Here is a 20,255-nt window from a genome sequence, read left to right as displayed (position 1 = left end):
CAGCTAATTTTGTGTGTGTGTGTGTGTGTGTGTGTGTGTGTGTGTGTGTGTGTGTTTAGTAGAGATGGGGTTTCACCATATTGGTCAGTCTGGTCTCGAACTCCTGACCACATGATCCGCCTGCCTGGGCCTCCCAAAGTTCTGGGATTACAGGCGTAAGCCACTGCGCCCAGCCACCAGCATCCCCATTTCTAGTAGCCACATTTAAAAAGTAAAAGAAAAAGGCGAAATTAATTTTAATAATATATTTTATTTACTCCAATATATCAAAAATAGTGTCTTACAATGTAATCAATATTAAAAATTATTAATGGGATACTTTACATTCTTTGTTTCATATTCAATCTTTGAAATCCGGTGTATATTTTACACATCCAGCACATTTCAGTTCAGACTGACAATTGCAAGAGCTTAAGAGCCACATGTAGCTTCTGGCTACTGTATTGAACAGTGGAGGTTGAGCAGGCAGAGAGGTTCAAAACGTCATCTGAGCTGTGTGTCTCTGTGGTTGGTAGGGATGGACTAGAAGGTCAGACATTGAGGACAAAATCCTCAACTTTGCCACTCAAGGCAGCTCATGAAGCTTCTCAGGGTCTTGGTTTGTGGACTCCAATAAACTCAAGGTATGCTGGTTGAGTGCAGACCAGAACAGCCAAGCCAAGTACAGTCAGGCCTCGCTTCACAATGGGGATACACTGTGAGAGAAATATGTCATTAGGTGATTTCCTCATTGTGCAAACATCATAGAGTGTACTTACACAAACCTAGATAGTGTAGCCTGCTACACACCTAGGCTATATGGTACAGCCTATGGCTCCAAGGCTACAAACCCATATGGCATGTGACTGTGCTGAACACTACAGGCAGTTGTAACACAATGGTACTTATTTGTGTATCTAAACATACCTAAACCTAGAAAAGATAGAGCAAAACTATGGTATCATCTAATGGGGCCACCGTCATATATGCGGTTGTCATATATGCAGTCCATTAACCCAGGGGTCCTCAACCCCTGGGCCACGGACCCATACCAGTCCATGACCTGTTAAGAACTGGGTCACACAGCAGGAGGTGAGCGGCAGGCTAGCGAGCATTATCACCTGAGCTCCGCCTCCTGTCAGATCAGCAGTGGCATTAGATTCTCATAGGAGCACGAACCCTACTGTGAGCTGCGCATGCGAGGGATCTCAATTGTGCGCTCCTTATAAAAATCTAACTAATGCCTGATGATCTGAGGTGGAGCAGTTTCATCCTGAATCCATGCCCCCACCCAAGTCCATGGAAAAAATGTCTTCCACAAAACCAGTCCCTAGTGCCAAAAAGGATGGGGACTGCTGCATTAACTTACATGCTGTTATGTGGCACATTGCTGTACAAATGGCCCTGGTCTTTCCATGAGCTGTAGCATGGCCACAGAGATATAGAAAGAGCCTGGGTGCTCAGGAGGTGATTATCTGAGGTCTGTCACAGGTTCCCCTTTCTTTGCTTTCAGAGGCGCCTCTGTTCACAGCTTCTCATCACACTCAAAACCCAATGCCTGTTTCCTTTTTTTTCAAAAGCAGAGTGTTTGGCAATGGGGCTCTGAGGAAATCCTTACCACTATGGCTGGGGAGTGTGTGGTGTGAAGAACCCACATTGTGGCTTACTCAACTGTGAGTTCTTAACTGTGTGGCCCCAGAGCCACTGTGCTCCTGGGCGGCAGTGGTGACAGCCATGGCGGCACAGCTTAAAGCCTGGAATGGTAAGCATGGGCTCAATTGCATCCTGCGAGGAGACTCGCATCAGGGTTTGAGCTCGGGGTTTGGTGCCTGGATGGGTGTCGGCAGAGTGGGAGGAGGCAGGTGGCTGGAGAGCACTGGGGACAGGTGGAGCAGCCAGCTTTGCCCTGGCCTGAGTCAGGCCAGGTTTGGGAAGCATTTGGACTCCACAGCAGGCTTGGGGGCTTGGCCTCTGGGTTGACAAGAAGCTGAGAAATATTATTATCTCCCACAGGACAACATACTGTCCCTGGACAAAGGTGGCGGTCTCATGCCCACTGCCTAAGTTCTAAACCAGCCCTCGCCCAGCCTTTTCTCCCCAAGCTGTCCAGCTACAAGACCCAACCCCATGGTGGAGCCAAGGGTTCAGAGCAGCTAGGCTGTAGGAGAAAGGAATTTCCTCCGGTGGCTGCCTGGGAGGGAGCTCTTTTTAATCGGCCCCACCCGCCAGCTTCCGCATTACCATGCCGAGGAGTGGAACAGCAGCATTCCTTTTCCCTTCCTACTGCTGCCTCCTCCAGCCCTGCAGCCTTGAAACTCTCGGTGGTATCAGACTCCTGAAGCACCAGGCAACAGCCCAGCTTCTTTCTGCTTGGTCACACAAGCTGTGACCTCCCAAATCATGCCTGGACTAGGAAGACAGAGCAGTGTCACAGGAAATCTAAGTCCCGTGTACATGGTGATCTCACCCCAGCCTCCACTGCTTCAGCCCCCTTCTTAGGTTGGCCAAAGGGTAGAAGCCCTGCTGATTAAGCCTCTTCCCTGAATGTTGGCAGCCTAGGCTCTGCACTAACTTAGCACCTAGTGCAGAGCCTGGCACATACATGGGAGCTACCCAGAAGCATTCTCTTGGGTGGATAAATGCATGGATGAATTAACAGGCTTCGGGTATTGTCTTTGTTGTACCTCCTCAGGGCTCCCAAAGCCTTAAAACTAGAACTTGTCACCTCATCACTTTAGAGCCTTCTACTTGCAGGCATCTGTGCACCTGTTGATCTCTCCCACTAAGAAAAGGTGACAAGTGAAACCAGCCAGGGGATTCCTGAGGATAGTCTAGGAGTCTCGAAGCCTTGCGGTGGTCTTCCAGGCTGAATCATCCTACCTCGAGAACCAGGAGCATGAGAGGTGGCATCAGACAGACTTAGTTCAAGTCTCAACCCTGCTAATTCCTATATATATATAATCTTAGTCAAAGGTCATTTCACCGCTCTAAGATTTAGTACTCCACTCTGTAAAATGGGGCTAAAAATACCTACCCAGCATTATGGTGAGGAATAAATGAGAAAATGTATTAGGTTGAAACCTATGAAACTGTCCAAAGCATTTAAATGCCAGCAATTTGGTATGGTTCAACCTAATATATAAAGTGCTTTATAAAGGATAAAGTATAATAAGTAGCCCTCTATAAGTATTCATTATTCTTAACAGATATAATTTTAAAGTCACATATTGTTTTTTGCAATATTAGTGACTAATCCCTTTCATCAGAATACAGGTCAAACTAACAGAGGCAGCCACTTCTCTGACAATCATGGGCTGCAGGAATTTCCTGGAGCATTTTGGCCTGGGAAATAGGGACAGGTATTTTTAGGAAACTAGACTGGTTCATGGAAAGCAATGGAGGTGAACACCAGGATGACTCGTGACAGCTCCTACCTGGAAATGATTCACCCGCAAAAGCACAGTAGGAGTTGGCACATTCTCTTGCCCCAGATGGGAGTACCCACTCCCTAGCTCCAGTAGCAAAACAGAGGCTGCCTAGGACAGACATTCCTTCCTGGGGGACAGAGCCAAAGGGTCCGAGGCCAGCAGACATCTGGAGGAAACTAAAAACAGCTTCTTGCCAACTTTTCCCTCCCTAGTGGCAGCTGTCAAGCCCAGGTAGCTCCTCTTGACCTAGCAAAGTCCCACGCCTGGGAAAGCTTGGATTTGGAACTGATAGTTGCAGTGGCCACAGTGGAGGGAGTAGGGGAAAGGTTCTCACCATATTATACATCACTCCCTCAATCCCAATCCTAGATGTAAAGGTCACTGGGATTTCAGGCCAGAGGGGACTGGGAAGAGTCCAGAGAAATGCCCACAGATTCGCTCTGCCTCTGTTGCTGGCACCCCAGGCCAAGGACTACTGAAGCACTAAGCAAACAGCTATAAACTTCCTAAGCAGTGTTTCTCACTGAGGGCATCGTGGCTCTTGTGGGTAAGACAATTCTTCATTGTACAGGACAGTCCCATGCATTGCAGAACATTTCGAATCTGGTAGCAAGGATAGAGCTGGATGAGTCCCAGGTCTGTGGTTCAGGAGAAGGGCCCAAGCAGAGTAGTGGCCTCTTCACAGCTCCAAATGGCACCTTGGAGAAGGCATCCTCAACTAGATGCTCTACAGCTGGCTTGATGGCTGTGCACTACCCCATGAGCCAAGTGCCTGGGTAGTCTTGGTTGGGCTATCGGAAACATGTAAATTCACTCAGACAGCGCCTGGGACCTGAGAGGAGAAAAGCCAGAGAAGATACCCTCCCAGGGTTGCCCATGGGCAGGTAGTGCTCTGCACAGCTTTTAGTCCCAAGCCCTGGCCAGCCTGTGGCAGAAGGTCCATGTGGAGAGTGAGGTCAACTTGACCCAGTGCCCGAGTACCAGTTTCCAGCATCAACCAAGATGGATGTAGGATGCATGACATTCGTTCAGGGAAGTGTGACTATCCAATTTGAGCTAGAGTATGGACTCCCCATAGCACAGAAGTGCTTGACCAGGAGTTCATGTACTTGAATGAGGAAAAAATTATAACTTTATCTTCATTAACCTGTAATTGAAAGTTAGCTTTCCTTCCATTACAAACACAGGCCACATATCACAGTGGCATTAGCCTGTGACTTTGTCTCTAATAGGAACCACAGATGTTTTTATATCTCATTACTGCTGCTGCAGGTGCCTTAAATTACTGTCCCACTCACGACTACTTCAAAATCATGGCAGTCACTGGACCCGCCACTAGCTCATGTTGCTTAATGTGTTAATAATGAAATGCATATTACTATGTTGCAAATTTTAAGACATTTATAGATAACTTTAAATGCAATTGGCTTTCTTTGTAATCCTATGTATTTTATTTTGTGCTTGTAAAAACATTCCAAGTAGAGGCCCATAAGTTTCATTAGGCTCCTGATGGAGTCCAAGCCATTAAACTGTTAAGAAATCCTGGATTAGAGGGTTGTCAGGAAATCAGCCTCATTGGAGTCAACAAGGAAGGCCTTGAGTATGAAGAGAAGGAGCATGGGCATGTGTTCCGCTCACATTGAGGAGATGCAAAGGTTTCTGAGCAGGAGGTTGCCCGAGGTGACGCTGAGGTCTCCAGCCTGGGATTCATTAACAGAAATACAGAAGTCAGGAGGAAGAGTGGATTAGGGTAGCAAGAGAGGGTTCTATTTTAAGTATATTAAATTTGAGACTTAAAAAAGTGGGTATCCAGGTGAAGATGTCCACCAGGCTTTGAGAAATGCAAGCAGGCAGACTGGGAGAGTGGCCGTGGCAACAGGAAAGAGTTGAGGATCATCCTCTGAGATGATCACGGGGGCATTTGGAATGATTGTGCTCAAGAAGGGAGAAAAGGAAGGGAGAGAAAAGAGGCCAAGGCAGGGGATTGTCATAGGCTGTCATCTCCAAGAAACAGATTTGGAGATATTGATTTGCCTGCAAGAGGTTTGTTGGGAACTGCCTTCTAGAACACCACCTGTGAGGGAGCAGGATTGGTCAGAGACAGGAGTTCACATGCAATGTAGTCACACTGGAGACCTCAGTTGATAACATGGGAAGCTCTGGAGCTGAGATGCTCTTCAGATGGCCCCAACTGAGGCCAGGCCGCTGCGCCTTTCTTCCCCCACCTCCCACCCCACCCCATCTATTGACCAGACCTTGGATGCAGGCTGCCCCCTAAGAAAGGGGTTGTTACCTTGGAGAAGAGACTCAACTGTGAGCCATCAACCAACACCTCTGGTAGCTGGGGGACTGAGTGCCTTGGTCCTGAATGGGGGATCAAGCAGCTCAAGGTCTGGTGTTCCAGTCACTCAGAAAATGCTACTGGCTCCCTCCCACCCAGCAGGCCTCTGGGCAAGTCCCCCCTGCAGCCCAAGGCCAGTTATAGGAGTCCCAAGGACAGGGAGTCAGGACCTAAAAGGAATTTGAGTCCTTGATGCCTGTAATTCAAAATCCTCAGTCTTTCCCCCAACCTCTTTTATTTGGGGCTAAGATAAGTGGCATGAGGTAGGCGGAAGTTGGAGGGAACTGTGCTGTTGCCATCCTCTGCACAGTTTGTTTATAAGAGGTTACCAAACTAAGCAAATCAGCCACCATGGAAACAGTCTTTGTGGCTTTCACATCCCTCCCTTCCTTCTGGAGTGACCCACATCTCAAAGAGGGATGTCACCACAATTGAGGTTACAGGTCTGCTCACAAGGCCTGTGAGCTACCCAGGAAATGCAATACTATTATAGCCACCAAGTAAAAGAAGGTTGGGCTTCATTTTTAAAGAGAGAAATGTAAAAACTTGACTTTTGATTTTGATGTTCATGTCCTTACGCCAAAAAATCAAACCAAATAGCAACTGAACTGACTATGTATAAATTCCCCCAAACCTTTGAAATTTAAAGTAGCTGTAGGAAACTTGAATCCAGAAAAACTCATTCATTCATTCCCTCATTACACACACACACACACACACACACACACACACACACACACAAAAGGTTCTGAGTTTGCAAAATGATAGGCTGAAAGACCAAGTGTGGCCTGAAGTTCAGGATTTTTTGTTCTGCATGGTTTAAAAAATGAGTTTTCCACATTCAGAAGTGGAGCTTACAAATAAACAAATACCATCTCACACCAGTTAGAATGGCTATCATTAAAAAGCCAGGAAACAACAGATGCTGGAGAGGATGTGGAGAAACAGGAATGCTTTCACACTGTTGGTGGGAATGTAAATTAGTTCAACCATTGTGGAAGACAGTGTGACAATTCCTCAAGGATCTAGAACTAGAAATACCATTTGACCCAGCAACCCCATTACTGGGTATATACCCAGAGGATTATAAATCATGCTCCTATAAAGACACACACACACACGTATGTTTATTGTGGCACTATTCACAATAACAAAGACTTGGAACCACCCCAAATGTCCATCAATGATAGACTGGATTAAGAAAATGTGGCACATATACACCATGGAATACTATGCAGCCATAAAAAAGGATGAGTTCATGTCCTTTGCAGGGACATGGATGAAGCTGGAAACCATCATTCTAAGCAAACTATCACAAGGACAGAAAACCAAACACTGCATGTTCTTACACATAGGTGGGAGTTGAACAATGAGAACACATGGACACAAGGTGGGGAACATCACACACTGTGGCCTGTCGGGGGGTGGGGGCTGGGGGAGGGATAGCATTAGGAGAAATACCTAATGTAAATGACTAGTTGACAGGTGCAGCAAACCAACATGGCACATGTATACCTATGTAACAAACCTGCATGTTGTGCACATGTACCCTAGAACTTAAAGTATAATAATAAAAAATAAAATATAATATAAAAAAGGCCGGGCACGGTGGCTCACGCCTGTAATCCTAGCACTTTGGGAGGCCAAGGTGGGTGGATCACGAGGTCAGGAGATTGAGACCATCCTGGCTAACACGGTGAAACCCCATCTCTACTAAAAATACAAAAAAAATGAAATAAATAAATAAATAAATATACAATAAATAAATAATGTAAGTTAGTTCCCAATGCACCTTTTTAAAAAATCTTAAGATCTGGTCCCAATGGATGAATTAGCTAACACTAAGGGATTCTGCCCCCTTGTGGGTGGGCAGGGAGTTCCCCAGTTCACAGCCAACCCCATTCAACCTGCTTCTCTCCTTGGTGTTACCTGCCTGGGCCCTGCCAGTGTTTGTGCTCATGAGCCCTTGATTTGGCTAAGCTGGGTGCTGAGGTTACACAATGGCAGATGATGTCATTGCTCTGCTCACAGGGCTATCTCCTCTGCCCTCAGGGCTCACCATCTAGTGGGGAGGAGAAACCATGTGCACCAACAGACAGAAGACAGAGTCCGGGGTGGGGGGGTTGGAGGAAGGAAAAACCCATGAGGAAAAGCGAAGTTGGGACAATGTCATAGAGACTCTAGGAGCAAGGGTAGACTTCTACTAGGTGGAAAAGAGGGCAGGGGTGGGAGAATGGCATTCTAGAGCAAAGGAACAATTCAGCTGGTGAATGGTGCTCCTAGAGGAAGTGGCGCATGTGAAGCAGAGAAGAGGCAGGAGCCAGACTGGGGAGACCTTTTTGGCCAGGCTGAGGAACTGGCATTTTATTCTGGAGGTTTTGAGGCAGAGGGAAGAGCTGATCTGACTTGTGTGTGTCTAGAAGATGACTCTCATGGCCCTGTGGAGGCTGGATCATAAGAGAGCAAGATCCGAGGGAGGAAGAGCAGCAGGTAGGAGGTTCTTGTAATTGTTTAGGTGAGAAGTAACAGGGCTTTGATTTGGGGAGGTGCCAGCGAGTGGGAGAAGGAACAGATTTGAGAGGGATTTAGGAGGTCAGATTGACAGGTCTTGGCGATTCCTCAAGGTGGAAAGTAAAAACTGGGATGCAGTGGCACACTGGTGTGCAGTGTTATCCTGGCCATGGCAGTAGCTGCCCTTTGTTAAGGGTTCTGGGGCATTTGCAGTACTTGCCCATACATTAACTCACCCCAGTTTCAAAGTCAAAGACACCAACCTACTGCCTGTCCACAGGCTTCGTGCAGCACTTCCTAGGTGCCAGGCTGAAGCGTTGCCTTCACATTCACTCATTGAGTCATCACAACTTCCCTAGGAAGCAGTTACTATTCTTACATCATTTTACAGATGAGGAAACAGAGGCCTATAGAGGCAACGTGAATCTCCCAGGGTCACACAGCTAATAAGCGACAGAGCCAGGATTTGAACCCACATCATCTGCTCCAGAGCCTTTGCTCTGCTGCCTGGAGGCGGGGCCAGAAGAGTGGTCACTGAGCACAGAGACCTTCTGCACACAGAGCAGCCTGAGCAGACTGCAGCAGGCTAGTAGTGTGTGCATCCCACACATTTCTCCAGTGAGCATCTAGACGTGAAATCCCGAGGCCTTGTATGGGCTTTCTAGCTCCAGAAATTTGAGGAGATGTGGGTTAGGCAGGGAAGAAGGAAATGCTGAGCCCAGGTTGCCAGCACTGTGGGCAGTGAAGGAGAGCAGTCAGGTCACACCACACAGGTCCCTTCCCCGCCCCAGACCACAGACCCTCCAACAGCTTTCAGTTATGTTGAGCATCAAATCCAAATTCCTAACCACAGCCCATAAGACTCTGAAGTAATATGGCCCCTACCCACCTCTGGGACATCTTTTCTTGCCATGCTTCCCTCACACATTGCACATACACTGGCTCCTTTCAGTCATCCTTTTCCACCCCAGGGCCTTTGCATTTGCTGTTTCCCCTGCCAAGTATGCCCTTTTTCTCTTTCTGCGGCTGGTTCCTTCTCATCATTCAGATCTCCTCTGCTTTAGTGTGAACTCCATGAGGGCATGGACTGTGTCTGTCCTGTTCACTGTTGTATTCCCCAAGCTTATGGGCCCAGTACACAGAAAGGGCTCTCTAAGTATTTGTTGAATGAATGAGCTATTTTGGTACCTGCTGTGTGTCAGGCACTTTACAAACATTAATTCGTTTAATCTTCAAAACAACCGTGTGAATTAGTGTGATTGTTATTCCCATTTTATAGATGAAGCACTGGGAGGTGACTTGACTTGCCCAAGGTCACAGGGCTTAGGAAGAAACAGAGCTGGAACTGGAACTTGACTCCTGACTTATGCTGGCCCCCCTAAACACATTGCTCCTAAGTGCGCATTCAGGCAGGTTTGTTTTTTTTTTTTTTTTTTTTTGGAGACAGAGTCTCGCACTGTCGCCCGGGATGGAGTGCAATGGCACAATCTCGGCTCACTGCAACCTCCACCTCCCAGGTTCAAGCCATTCTCCTGCCTCAGACTCCCAAGTAGCTGGGATTACAGGCACGCACCACCATGCCCAGCTAATTTTTGTATTTTTAGTAGAGACGAGTTTTCACTATGTTGACCAGGCTAGTCTTGAACTCCTGACCTCGTAATCCGCCCACCTCAGCTTCCCAAACTGCTGAGATTACAGGCGTGAGCCACCTCGCCCGGCCGAGGCAGAGTCTTCGTTGAGAAAGGCCGGGGCTCTGTCCTTCCGTGTGCTGCTTTACATGGCTGACTTAGACTTCTCTAGAAAGGAATTGAAGCAATTCTGGTGGCCTCTCAGCTGGGGTTGTTAAACACCCTGGTTGTTCCACCTTTTCATTCTTATTTATTAAAAACTCCACAGAATTAGAGAAGTTCTTCAGAAAGCGAAGCAGAGTTCTCTGCTCAATGAGAAAGTCACCCCATTCCAGTAGGAGATGCAGCCAGAACCCACAGGACGGAGCATCCCCGCAAGGATGCCGGGAACAGAGGGGTGAAGTGCTTTCCTCTGGTCCCGTGTTTTCTCCACCAACTTCTTAGTTGCCTAGATCCTTGCTACTTAAAGTGAGGTATGAAGACCAGCAGCAGCAGCAGCAACAGCACCTACGAGAGTGTTAAGAATACAGAATCTCAGCACACACACCCCCACTCCACCTACTGCGCCAGAACCCACGTTTTAACAGCATCCCCAGGGGATCTGGTGATTCATATGCACAAAAAGTTTGAGAAGCACTGGCCTAGAGGACAGCCTCTGAGAATGACCTCCTCATCACCAGACTGGGAGCTCCCTAAGGACAGGGACTGTATCTCGTTGTGTCCTCAAGGCCCCCTGCACAGTACCAGCCACCTAGTAAGTACTCAGTCATGTTTCTTGAATGAGTAAATTTATGAAGGAATCTAGTCACATACAGCCAGCTTAGGCACAGATAGAATCATTTACTATGCATGTTGTGCAGCCTTGTCCCCTGCCGTGACCCCCTCCAGCAAGCTTTCCAACAAAGAGGCCCAACCCCAGCCCTGGGACTCTCCTCCTGGCCTATGGTCTTGTGAGGGAGGCCCAGCAACAGGGAGTTGGTTTCTGTAGGCCCTAGACTTTGGACAGGATGCTGAACGGCTTGTCCCCTCCCTGTTTCTTCCATCCTCCCACAAAAAAAAAAAAAAAAAAAAAAAAAAACCCAAGGAGGAACTTCTGAGGTGCCCCCACTGTTGATTGCTCTCTTTACTGAGGCCATGGCTTCCTCAGCACACATGGCTACCACAGTCCCTGTCCCACATCTCAAATTGCCCCCTGGAAATCCGAGTTCCTCCCAAAGTGCAGAAGGTGCTGTCAGGTGCTGGCTACCAAGCCCTTGCTGCATGTGGAACCAAAATAAACCCCTGTTGATATGGAAACGGGTTGAATTATTTTAAGAAAAAAAAAATTGCTCCTTCATTAAATCGTGTTGTTATGGCAACCGGAATTAGGAAAGTAACTTGGCCATGGAGGTTATGTGCAATGTTTTGGGACCGAGAATTTTCAGAATAGTGGAAAACAGTTTGTGAGTACATCTCCCTGCCCCCGACTCTGCCCGGAAAAGGAGGATGAAGGCCAGTTGAGCATCCAGCCACCTTACCTGGGTGGACTTGTGCAGGGTGGCTGGGGGCTGCTCTCAGGGGCCGAGCCTGCGGTTGTGCAGGCTGAGGCCATAAAGGATTATGTGGGAAAGATAGCTAACTGGGCGGAGGATGTCCAGACCACAGGTCCAGCACTGTCTGGGTGTACAAGTAGTCCTCCACTCTGCTGCAAAAAGAGTGTCCCAAATTCCTGGAATTAAGGAAAGGTGGGAGGCTTAAATAACAACAATAGCTACTCTTTATTGTGTCTTTACTGTGAGCCAGGCACTGAGCTAAGAAGTACTGGACACACTCATAGCAACCCTGTGAGACATTATTATTATCTCAGTTTTGCAAATACAGACTGAGTCTTAGCTCAGTGAAGAGACTTGTCCAAAGTCCCACAGTAAGTAAGTATAAGGTAAATTAAAGAATTGCAGCCGTAGCAGCAGCAGCAGCAGCAGCAGCAGCAGTTCCGTAGTAGCATTTTAGCAGCAGGGAGGGGCTACACAACCCCTTGACATACTCACACTCAGTCCTCCTCAGAAGCAGGAGTGGATACTTGCAAAGACAGTTGGCTGAAGTGAGATTCACTCATTTATTCATTCAACATGCATTTAATGACCACTTGCCATGTGCCAAGCACTGTGGATATGCTGGTGACCAAGACAGACAAGGTCCTTGACCTCAGGGAGCTTACAGTCCAGGATAGGGCAAACAGACAGTCATCAATGAAACCACTTACCAAGAAAAGCTTCAAGTAGTGGCAAGTGCTATGAAGAAAAGCAAGCAGAGTGATGTGGCTAGGGTGACTAGGATCAGGACACCATAGCAAGATCAGAGGTCTATCTGAAGAGGTGATATTTGAGCAGAGACCCAAATGAAGGAAGGAAGCAAGCTATGTGAAGATCAGGGAAAAGAGTGTTCCAGGCAGAGGGAACAGCCAGTTCAAAGGTCTTGAAGTAGGAATGGACCTGGCATGTTTGAGGAGCAGCAAGAAGGCCCCTGTCATAAGAAAAGAGCCAGCAAGCAGGGAGGGGCAGAGGCCAGATCATTCAAGCCGTATAGATCATGGTAAGGACTTTGCATTTTAGTCCTGTGTGATGAGAATCTATGGGAAGATGTGCTGGGGAGCAACGGGATGTGACTTACTTCTTTCTTTACTAATAGCTTTCTTGAGATGTAACTCACATACCATGCAATTCACCCATTTAAAGCATACAATTCGGTGACTCTTAGAATGTTCCCAGATATGCACAAGCGTCACCATTTAATTCCAGAACATTTTTATTATGCCAAAAAGGAGACCTCTTTCCCATTAGCAGTCACTTTCCACTTTTGCCAACCCCTACCTCTCCCCAGCCACTAGTAACCACTAATCAACTTTCTGTTTCGATGGATTTGCCTAATCTGGATATATCACAGAAATGGAGTCATATTATGTGTGGCCTTTTGTTACTGGCTTCTTTCACTTAGTGTAATGTTTACAAGGTTCATCCATGTTGTAGCCTGGATCAGAACTTCATTCCTTTTTTTTCCTTTGAGGCACAGTCTCATTCTGTCACCCAGGCTGGAGTGCAATGGCGTGATCTCAGCTCACTGCAACCTCCACCTCCTGGGTTCAAGCGATTCTCCTGCCTCAGCCTCCAAAGTATCTGGGATTACAGGCTTCTGAGTCTTCACTTTCCCGTTCTCATAGGGAGGCTGAACATGGCTAGCAGAAAATAGTTATTGTGGTAATGAGAGAGAGTTGAAGTAAACCACAAAACAGTGTTTACAGTATGATTCCATCTTTGTTTGGCATAGGAAAATTTCTGGAAAGATATACCCAAGGTATCAGCCATGGTTGCCTCTGGTGTGTAGGATTATGAATGTTCTTTTCCTCTTTCTGTTTGTTTGTATGTTCTGATTTTTAACTATGATAAGCATGTTTCACTTTTGTGATAAGAACAAAAAAGAAAAGCATAACAGAAAAGCATGACAATTTTTAAAAGAGGGAATTGCCTAGAAGCCATTAGCAAGCAAAGGGAGTGGGAAGGGTAGCAGCAGCCTCCTGTCTGGAGCAGGCTTCTGAGCCATGCCCCAGCCCACGGGACAGCATGTGTCAATGCGCCTCTCAAACTGCAAAGGGCCCTTCCTGCCAGAGGAGGTTGGAAGCCCCAGGAAGCCGACCCTGAGGCAGAGATTAGTGTGCAGGAAGTTTGTTAGGGAGGCTCTTGGGATCCGCAACTGTGGAAAGTGGGTGAGGAGGCAGGATTATGCAGAGGGGGTAACGTAAACTGCAACAAAGGCCACAGTCAATCCAAAGGGGAAGCTCTGGAGCTGAGAAAGCCCCACAGAGATGCCCTGAGTTGAGGTGAGGGAGCCACCTTGGCAAGATGTGACATTGGACAAGGTAATCCCCAAAGAGGGCTAACAACAAAATGCCTTCTGGCAGCTCGGCCAACATTTAAGAGAATAAGTCATTTATCCCTGAGGTGGAACCTTGGCAGCACATCACAGTGTCCACTATAAGAGGACTGTTTGGCAGAGGTGACCTCCATAAAGGCAAGTCAATAGGCAGATACGAGGGGAATTTGGGAAGAGGAAGAACTCATCTTTGAACTCAGAAACCTGGCTTCATCTTCCATTCTGAGCTCTGATCTCCATTCCTGATTTGTCTTCTCAGGCAGTGACCTTTGAAGAAGCGATAGGCCAATTTATGATTCTTTAATTGCTCCGGAATGCAGACAGGGTGGAAGTATTATTGGCCTCCTTTTGTCGATATAGAAAGCTAAGTTCAGAGGGAACATACAGCGAGGTTGTGATGAGGCAGAGTCTCAAAGCCAGGTCTGTCCAACTCCATGCCCCAACTTATTTCCCTGTTAACACAGCTGCCAAAACTTTCGAGCAATTTGGGTTGTGGTCAGATGGATAAATCCGTTCCTCCTTGTTAACACTGAACCAGTTTGTTCTCCATGTCCAGCAATCAATTTTCAGATGAGTTAGTCCCAATCCTGCAGATTACAAAGTCAAATTTGACTCAGTTGGTGCAACCTAAAGGGCCCCTTACTATCCTGAAAAGCTGCTGTGTTTGGAGGAAGGTAGAGCTTCCTCCCACCAAGGACAATCCTGAACCTCCCCAAGTTTGGGGGGGCGGGGGGCGTGAGAGGCTGCAGGCAGACTGACTGAGTTAATCCTGAGTTAATCTTATTAACCTATGAGATCAATTGGCTACAGGCGCCAGGCAAGTGACAGCACAGGCATTAATTCAGCAGCGGCCGGGGCAGCCTGACAGCCAGGGGCTGATTTATCAGGCCTTTTAATGGATGGGATTGCATTTAGCTAATTGAGTCTGGGGCTGGCATGGATAAGACAACCCCCTTGTGATATGCAACTGCTCAGTGGACGTCCTGCCATTGTTGGGGGAAGGGTGACAGAAGGAAATAAGAAGGCAGATGACAAGGAATGCTCCCTTCCTGGCCACTGTAAGGGCTGGTGTTGGGTTCCAGGTATCTCTAACATGTGAACCACTAGTGTAGTGTAGGGCAGTGATTCTCAAAATGTGATCTTTGCACCAGCAGCATCCCTTGGGAACTTGTTAGAAACGCAAATTCCTGGGCCCTCCCCAGACCTCCTCAATTTGAATGTCTAGGAGTGGGGCGCAGCAATTCCTGTTTTATCAGGCTCTCCAAAGAATTCTGATGCACGCACTCAAGCTCAAGACCCCCTAAAGGAGTTATGAGTGCAAACTCAAGTACCAGGCAGCCTGGGTTATAGTAGCTGTGATACCAAGCAAGCCATCTAACCTCTCAGTGTCTCAGTTTCTTCATCTGTGAAATGAGGAAAATAATAGTACCTGCTTCATAGGGCTGTCATGAAGATTAAATTTGTCAAGTGCCTAGAGCAATGCCTGTAGTAAGGGCTATATATATATAAATGTTAACAACTGTTATCGTTGGAAATAATGGAGCATGGGACTTCTGTCTGCTCCCTCAGTATGACAGTAATTCTAACTGGATCATAAAGTTTCCTGTGATTTAATAAGTAAAAAAAAAAAAATGGCACAAAATTGTATCTTTACTGCAATTGTACTTACGTAAAAATACTTATGCACATGGACAAGGTGAAATTATGGATGGTTTCTTTAATCACAAGCTTTTGAAATGTGGTTAAACATAATAGATCTTTGAGGTCCAAATATTAAATAAATTCAGATGGACAAGAATAACATATTGAATCACAACATAAGCAATGGACAGAGTTGAAGTAGAGACTACTATAGAGGACTCATGATAAAAGACTGCATCCGTGGTCCCCACTCCACTCAGGGGCAGGGGCGTGGTTCTGGGCTCATCAGGTTATACTGGAGCAAAATGAAGCTCAAGATTCCTCAAGGTTAGAAGGGAGGAGACGTGAGCAAGAGTGTGGTCCACCTGAGGATGCTTAATAACAGTAGCAAGTATGGTTGGCCCCAGTGAGGACAGCTAGGGGGTGCTCACGGGGTCTGGGCAATGGATTCATCCTCAGGGAGGGAGAAAGAGTCCAGCTGAGAACGAGGGTGGTCTTGGAAGCTGAGAGACTTGGCTAGCTGTTGTGGGAAAGTCTGACCACTTTTGAGAGCACCAACTAAATCTCCGTCTATAAAGGATAAGTACAACTAGTCAGTGAGTTTTTATCTCCATTTTGCCACCTACATATCTATATGTGTAGGTACCAGGGTCCTACAGATTGGGCTGTGAAATCCCGGCATAAGGCCAGGAAAGCTGATTTCAAGATCAAGATTCAGGTCAAATGATTGGGGTGGGCATGTGGTGAGCTTGAAACTCCAACTATGCATGCTACTGTCAGCCCCATTTTCCCCTTTAAACTAGAACAAAGACACTAGTAAAAGTTTACTGAGGTCTGAGTACGGGGCTTGTCTCTATAGCATATATCTTTGCATCCCAGTAACCAGTTTACTTTTAAATGGTAGTATATCTGTTGATACATAGTCACTATAGGATCTAGTATGATGCACTAGAATTTCTGCAGTTTATCACAGCTGCCTTGATCACATTTTGTGGCCATTCTTTTGATGCTTGAGTGTGATATTATGGTATGTTTCTGACTTACCAAGGTTCTTTTCTGATAACAACTTTATTAAAACAAAAACATGTGCAAACCACACAATTCACCCATTTGAAGCATACAATTCACTGGGTTTTAATATATTCAGAGTTGCACAACCATCACCACAATCCATTTTAGAACATTTTTTCATCCCAGAGAGAAACTCTACCCATTATCAGTCACTCCCCATTTCCCCTCAATCCCCTCCCCAGCCCTAGGCAACCACTAATCGACTTTGTGTCTTAATGGATCTGCCTATTCTGGACATGCCATAGGATCAAATCACTGACTATGTGGCCTTTTGTGACTGGCTTCTTTCACATAACATGATGTTTCAAGGTCCATCCATGTTATAGCATGCGTCAGTACTTCATTCCTTTCTGTGACTGGATAATTCCATTGTATGGATAGACCACATTTTTATTTATTTATTTATTTAATTTTCCATTCACTGGTTGATGGACATTTTGATTGCTTCCACTTGTTGGGTATGGTGAATAATGCAGCTATGAACATTCATGTTCAAGTTTTTGTGTGGACATAGGTTTCCAATTTTCTCGGGTACATACCTAGGAGTGGAAGTGCTGGGCCAAATGGTAACTCTGTGTTTAACATTTTGAGGAACTGCCAGACTGTTTTCCATCACATTACATTCCCACCAGCAATGTATTAACACAAGGGTACCACTTCCTCCACATCCACACCAACATTTGTTTGACTTTTTTATTATAGCCATCCTAGTGGGTGTGAAGTGGGATCTCATTGTGGTTTTTATCAGCATTTCCCTAATAACTAATAACTAATGATGTCGAGCATCATTTCATGTGTTTGTTGGCCATTACCACATAATCAAAAGATTATATAGTACTATCTTTTCAGAAATGTCTGTTCAGATCCTTTGCCCATTTTGATTTGGATTATGTGTCTCTCTATTATTGATTTGTAAGATATTTTTATATGTTCGGACACAAGTCTCTTATCAAACATATGATGCGCAAATATTTTCTCTTATTTTGTAGGCTGCCTTTTCGCTTTTTTCTTGAGATAGTCTCTGTCACCCAGGCTGGAGTGTAGTGGGACCATCATGGCTCACCGTAGCCTCAAACTCCTGGGCTCAAGCAATTCTCTGCCTCAGCCTCCCAAGTAGCTGGTACTACAGGTTCACATCACCATGCCCAGCTAATTTTGTCTTCCTCTTATAGAGACAGGGTCTTGCTATGTTGATCAGGCTGGTTTCAGATTCCTGGCCTCGAATGATCCTCCCACATCAGCCTCCCAAAGTGTTAGGATTACAGGCATGAGCCACCATGCCTGGTTTCTTTACACTTTCTTGAAGGCATTATTTGTGACACAAAGGTTTTTAATTTTGATGAAGTCAAATTTCTGTTTTTCTCTTTTGTTACTTGTGCTACTAATGTCATATCTAAGAAACCACTGCCTAATCTAAGGCCTTAAAGATTTATACCTGTGTTTCCTTCTACGTTTTATAGTTTTAGTCATTACATGTGGGTCTTGGACCCATTTCGAGTTTAATTTTGTATATATATGAGAATGAATTCCAACTTCATTCTTTGGCATTTGGATATTCAGTTGTCCTAGCACCACTTACTGAAAAGACTATTCTTTTCATCATTGAATGGAATTGGCACCCTCACCAAAAATCAATCAGCCATAGATGTATGGATTTATTTCAGGACTCTCAGTTTCTTTCCACTGATCTATATGTCTATCCTTATGTTAGCAACACACTATTTTGATTACTATAGCTTTGTATAAAGTTTGACATTGGGAAGTGTGAGTCCTCCAACTCTGTTCTTTTTAAACATTGCTTTGACTGTTCTGGGTCCCCTTAATTTCCATATGGATTTTGGATCAGGGGGTCAATTTCTACAAATAAAGTGGAATTTTGATAGGGATTGCATTGAATCTGTAGATCAATTTGAGGAATATTGCCATCTTAACAATATTAAGTATTTTGATCCATGAACATGTCTTTCCGTTTGTTTCCACCTTTAATTTTTTATCATGTTTCTTGGTTTTCAGCATACAAGTTTCACGCCACGTTTGTTAAATTTATTGTTATGTGTTTTATTCTTTTGATGATATTGTAAATGGAATTGTTTTCTTAATTTCATTGCAGGTTGTTCATTGCAAGCATATAGAAATACAATTTTTAAATTGATTTCATGGCCCTGCAACCATGTTGAACACAATTATTAGTTCTAATAGTTTTTTAGTGAATTCCTTAGGATTTTCTATGTACAAGATTATGTCATCTCTGCAAATATAGGTTACTTCTCCCTTCTAATCCATATGCCTTTTATTTCTCTTTCTTGTCTGATTGCTGTAGCTAGAACCTCCAGTACAATGTTGGACAGAAGTAGGGAAAGTGGATACTCTTGTCTTGTTCCTGATCTTAGGGGAAAAGCATCCAGTATTTCACCTTTAACTGTGATGTTATTGTTGGTTTTTTATAGATGTCCTTTGTCAGGTGACGGAAGTTCCCATTTATTCCTAGTTTGTTGAGAGTTTTTATCATGAAAGAGTGTTGGATTTTATCAAATCATTTTTAGTCTATCGATATGGTGTATTACATTAATTGATTTTCAAATGTTAACACAATCTTGCATTCCCAGGATAAATCCCATTTGGTCATCGTGTATGATCCTTTTTATATGTTGCTGGATTTGGTTTGCTAATATTTTGTTGGGGGTTTTTGCATCTATACTCATAAGAGATATTGGTCTGTAGTTTTTTTGTGATGTTTTTGTCAGTTTGGGTATCAGGGTAATCCAGGCCTCAGAGAATGAGTTGAGAAGTATTACCTCCCTTATATAGTTTGTGAAGAATTGACATTAATTCTTCTTTAAATGTTTGGAAGAATTCACCAATGAAGTCATTTATGTCTGGGCTTTTCTTTGTCAGCATTTTTGATTACTACTAATTCAATCTCTTTGCTTGTTATTTATTTGGGGTTTTGATTTCTTGTCCAGTCATCTTCAATAGTGTTTGTCTTTCTAGGAATTTAAGCATTTCATTTAAGTTGTCTAATTTAGTGTCATACAGTTGTTCATAGTATTCCTTTACAATCCATTTTGTTTCTGTAAAGGTAATTATAATGTCCCTTCATTTACTTATGATTTTTGTAATTGGGGTCTTCTCTCTTTGATTCTTGGTCAATCTAGCTAACCGAATTTCTTTTGAATTCCCATTTGGCCTTCCACCTCCTTCTGCCTATATTTGAGAGCCTTGGCCAACCTAAGAACATACATATATGTCTTTTACAGTCAAGAAAATGAGTCTTTTCTACACTCCTGCATGTGGAGCTCTCAGCCTGAACCTCCAAAGCAAATTATTATGTCTCCTCAGCTAACTGAGGCAGATTCATTCTGAACCAGCTTCTTTATTAGCCAGTGGCTATGGTGCATAAGGCTGTCAAAATTCTACCCTCTCACTGTGGAAATTAAGCTGCAGCCCTTTTAGTATATGGCCATCAGCCAAGTGTTGCTCATTTCTGACTAAATATGAGGGCCTGGGGAAGAGCAGAAGGCAGCAGGCCCTGGCTAGCTGGGACCCCCACGCAAGACATTGTGGATACGCCTGGGGCCTGCTTTTCATGAGTGCCACTCGCTTTGGGTCTTGAATGGGAACAGAGGCAAGTTAGAAAAGCAGAGGCCTGCTCCTGTTCGGACCATATGTCTCCTTGGTCACGGCACCCAGGACTGTGCTTCCCTATTTGGCAGGGACTCAGCCGACAGATGGTAAAGTCAGGAAGTCAGG

The 20,255-nt window shown here is 45.2% G+C and overlaps 1 protein-coding gene across 5 annotated transcripts in view; it reads left to right on the top strand.

Moving 5' to 3' along the window:
- Positions 1–20,255, top strand: part of NHSL2 (NHS like 2) — a 138,348-nt gene that overhangs the window by 92,368 nt on the left and 25,725 nt on the right. Inside the window, exon 1 of one of the 5 annotated variants that reach the window (XM_031660459.1) lies at positions 200–1,741. The exons of 3 other annotated variants lie outside the window; for them this stretch is intronic. In XM_031660459.1, the coding sequence (XP_031516319.1) occupies positions 1,714–1,741 (28 nt within the window). In that variant the 5' untranslated portion in view covers positions 200–1,713. Of the gene's footprint in view, positions 1–199; positions 1,742–20,255 lie in introns of those variants that run through there. One more of the 5 variants, XM_009197804.4, reaches the window with a different exon arrangement.

The sequence above is a fragment of the Papio anubis genome, chromosome X (genome assembly GCF_008728515.1).
Source record: "Papio anubis isolate 15944 chromosome X, Panubis1.0, whole genome shotgun sequence".
NCBI classification, from domain to species: Eukaryota; Metazoa; Chordata; class Mammalia; order Primates; family Cercopithecidae; genus Papio; species Papio anubis.
This window is presented reverse-complemented; position numbering and strand designations above follow the sequence as displayed.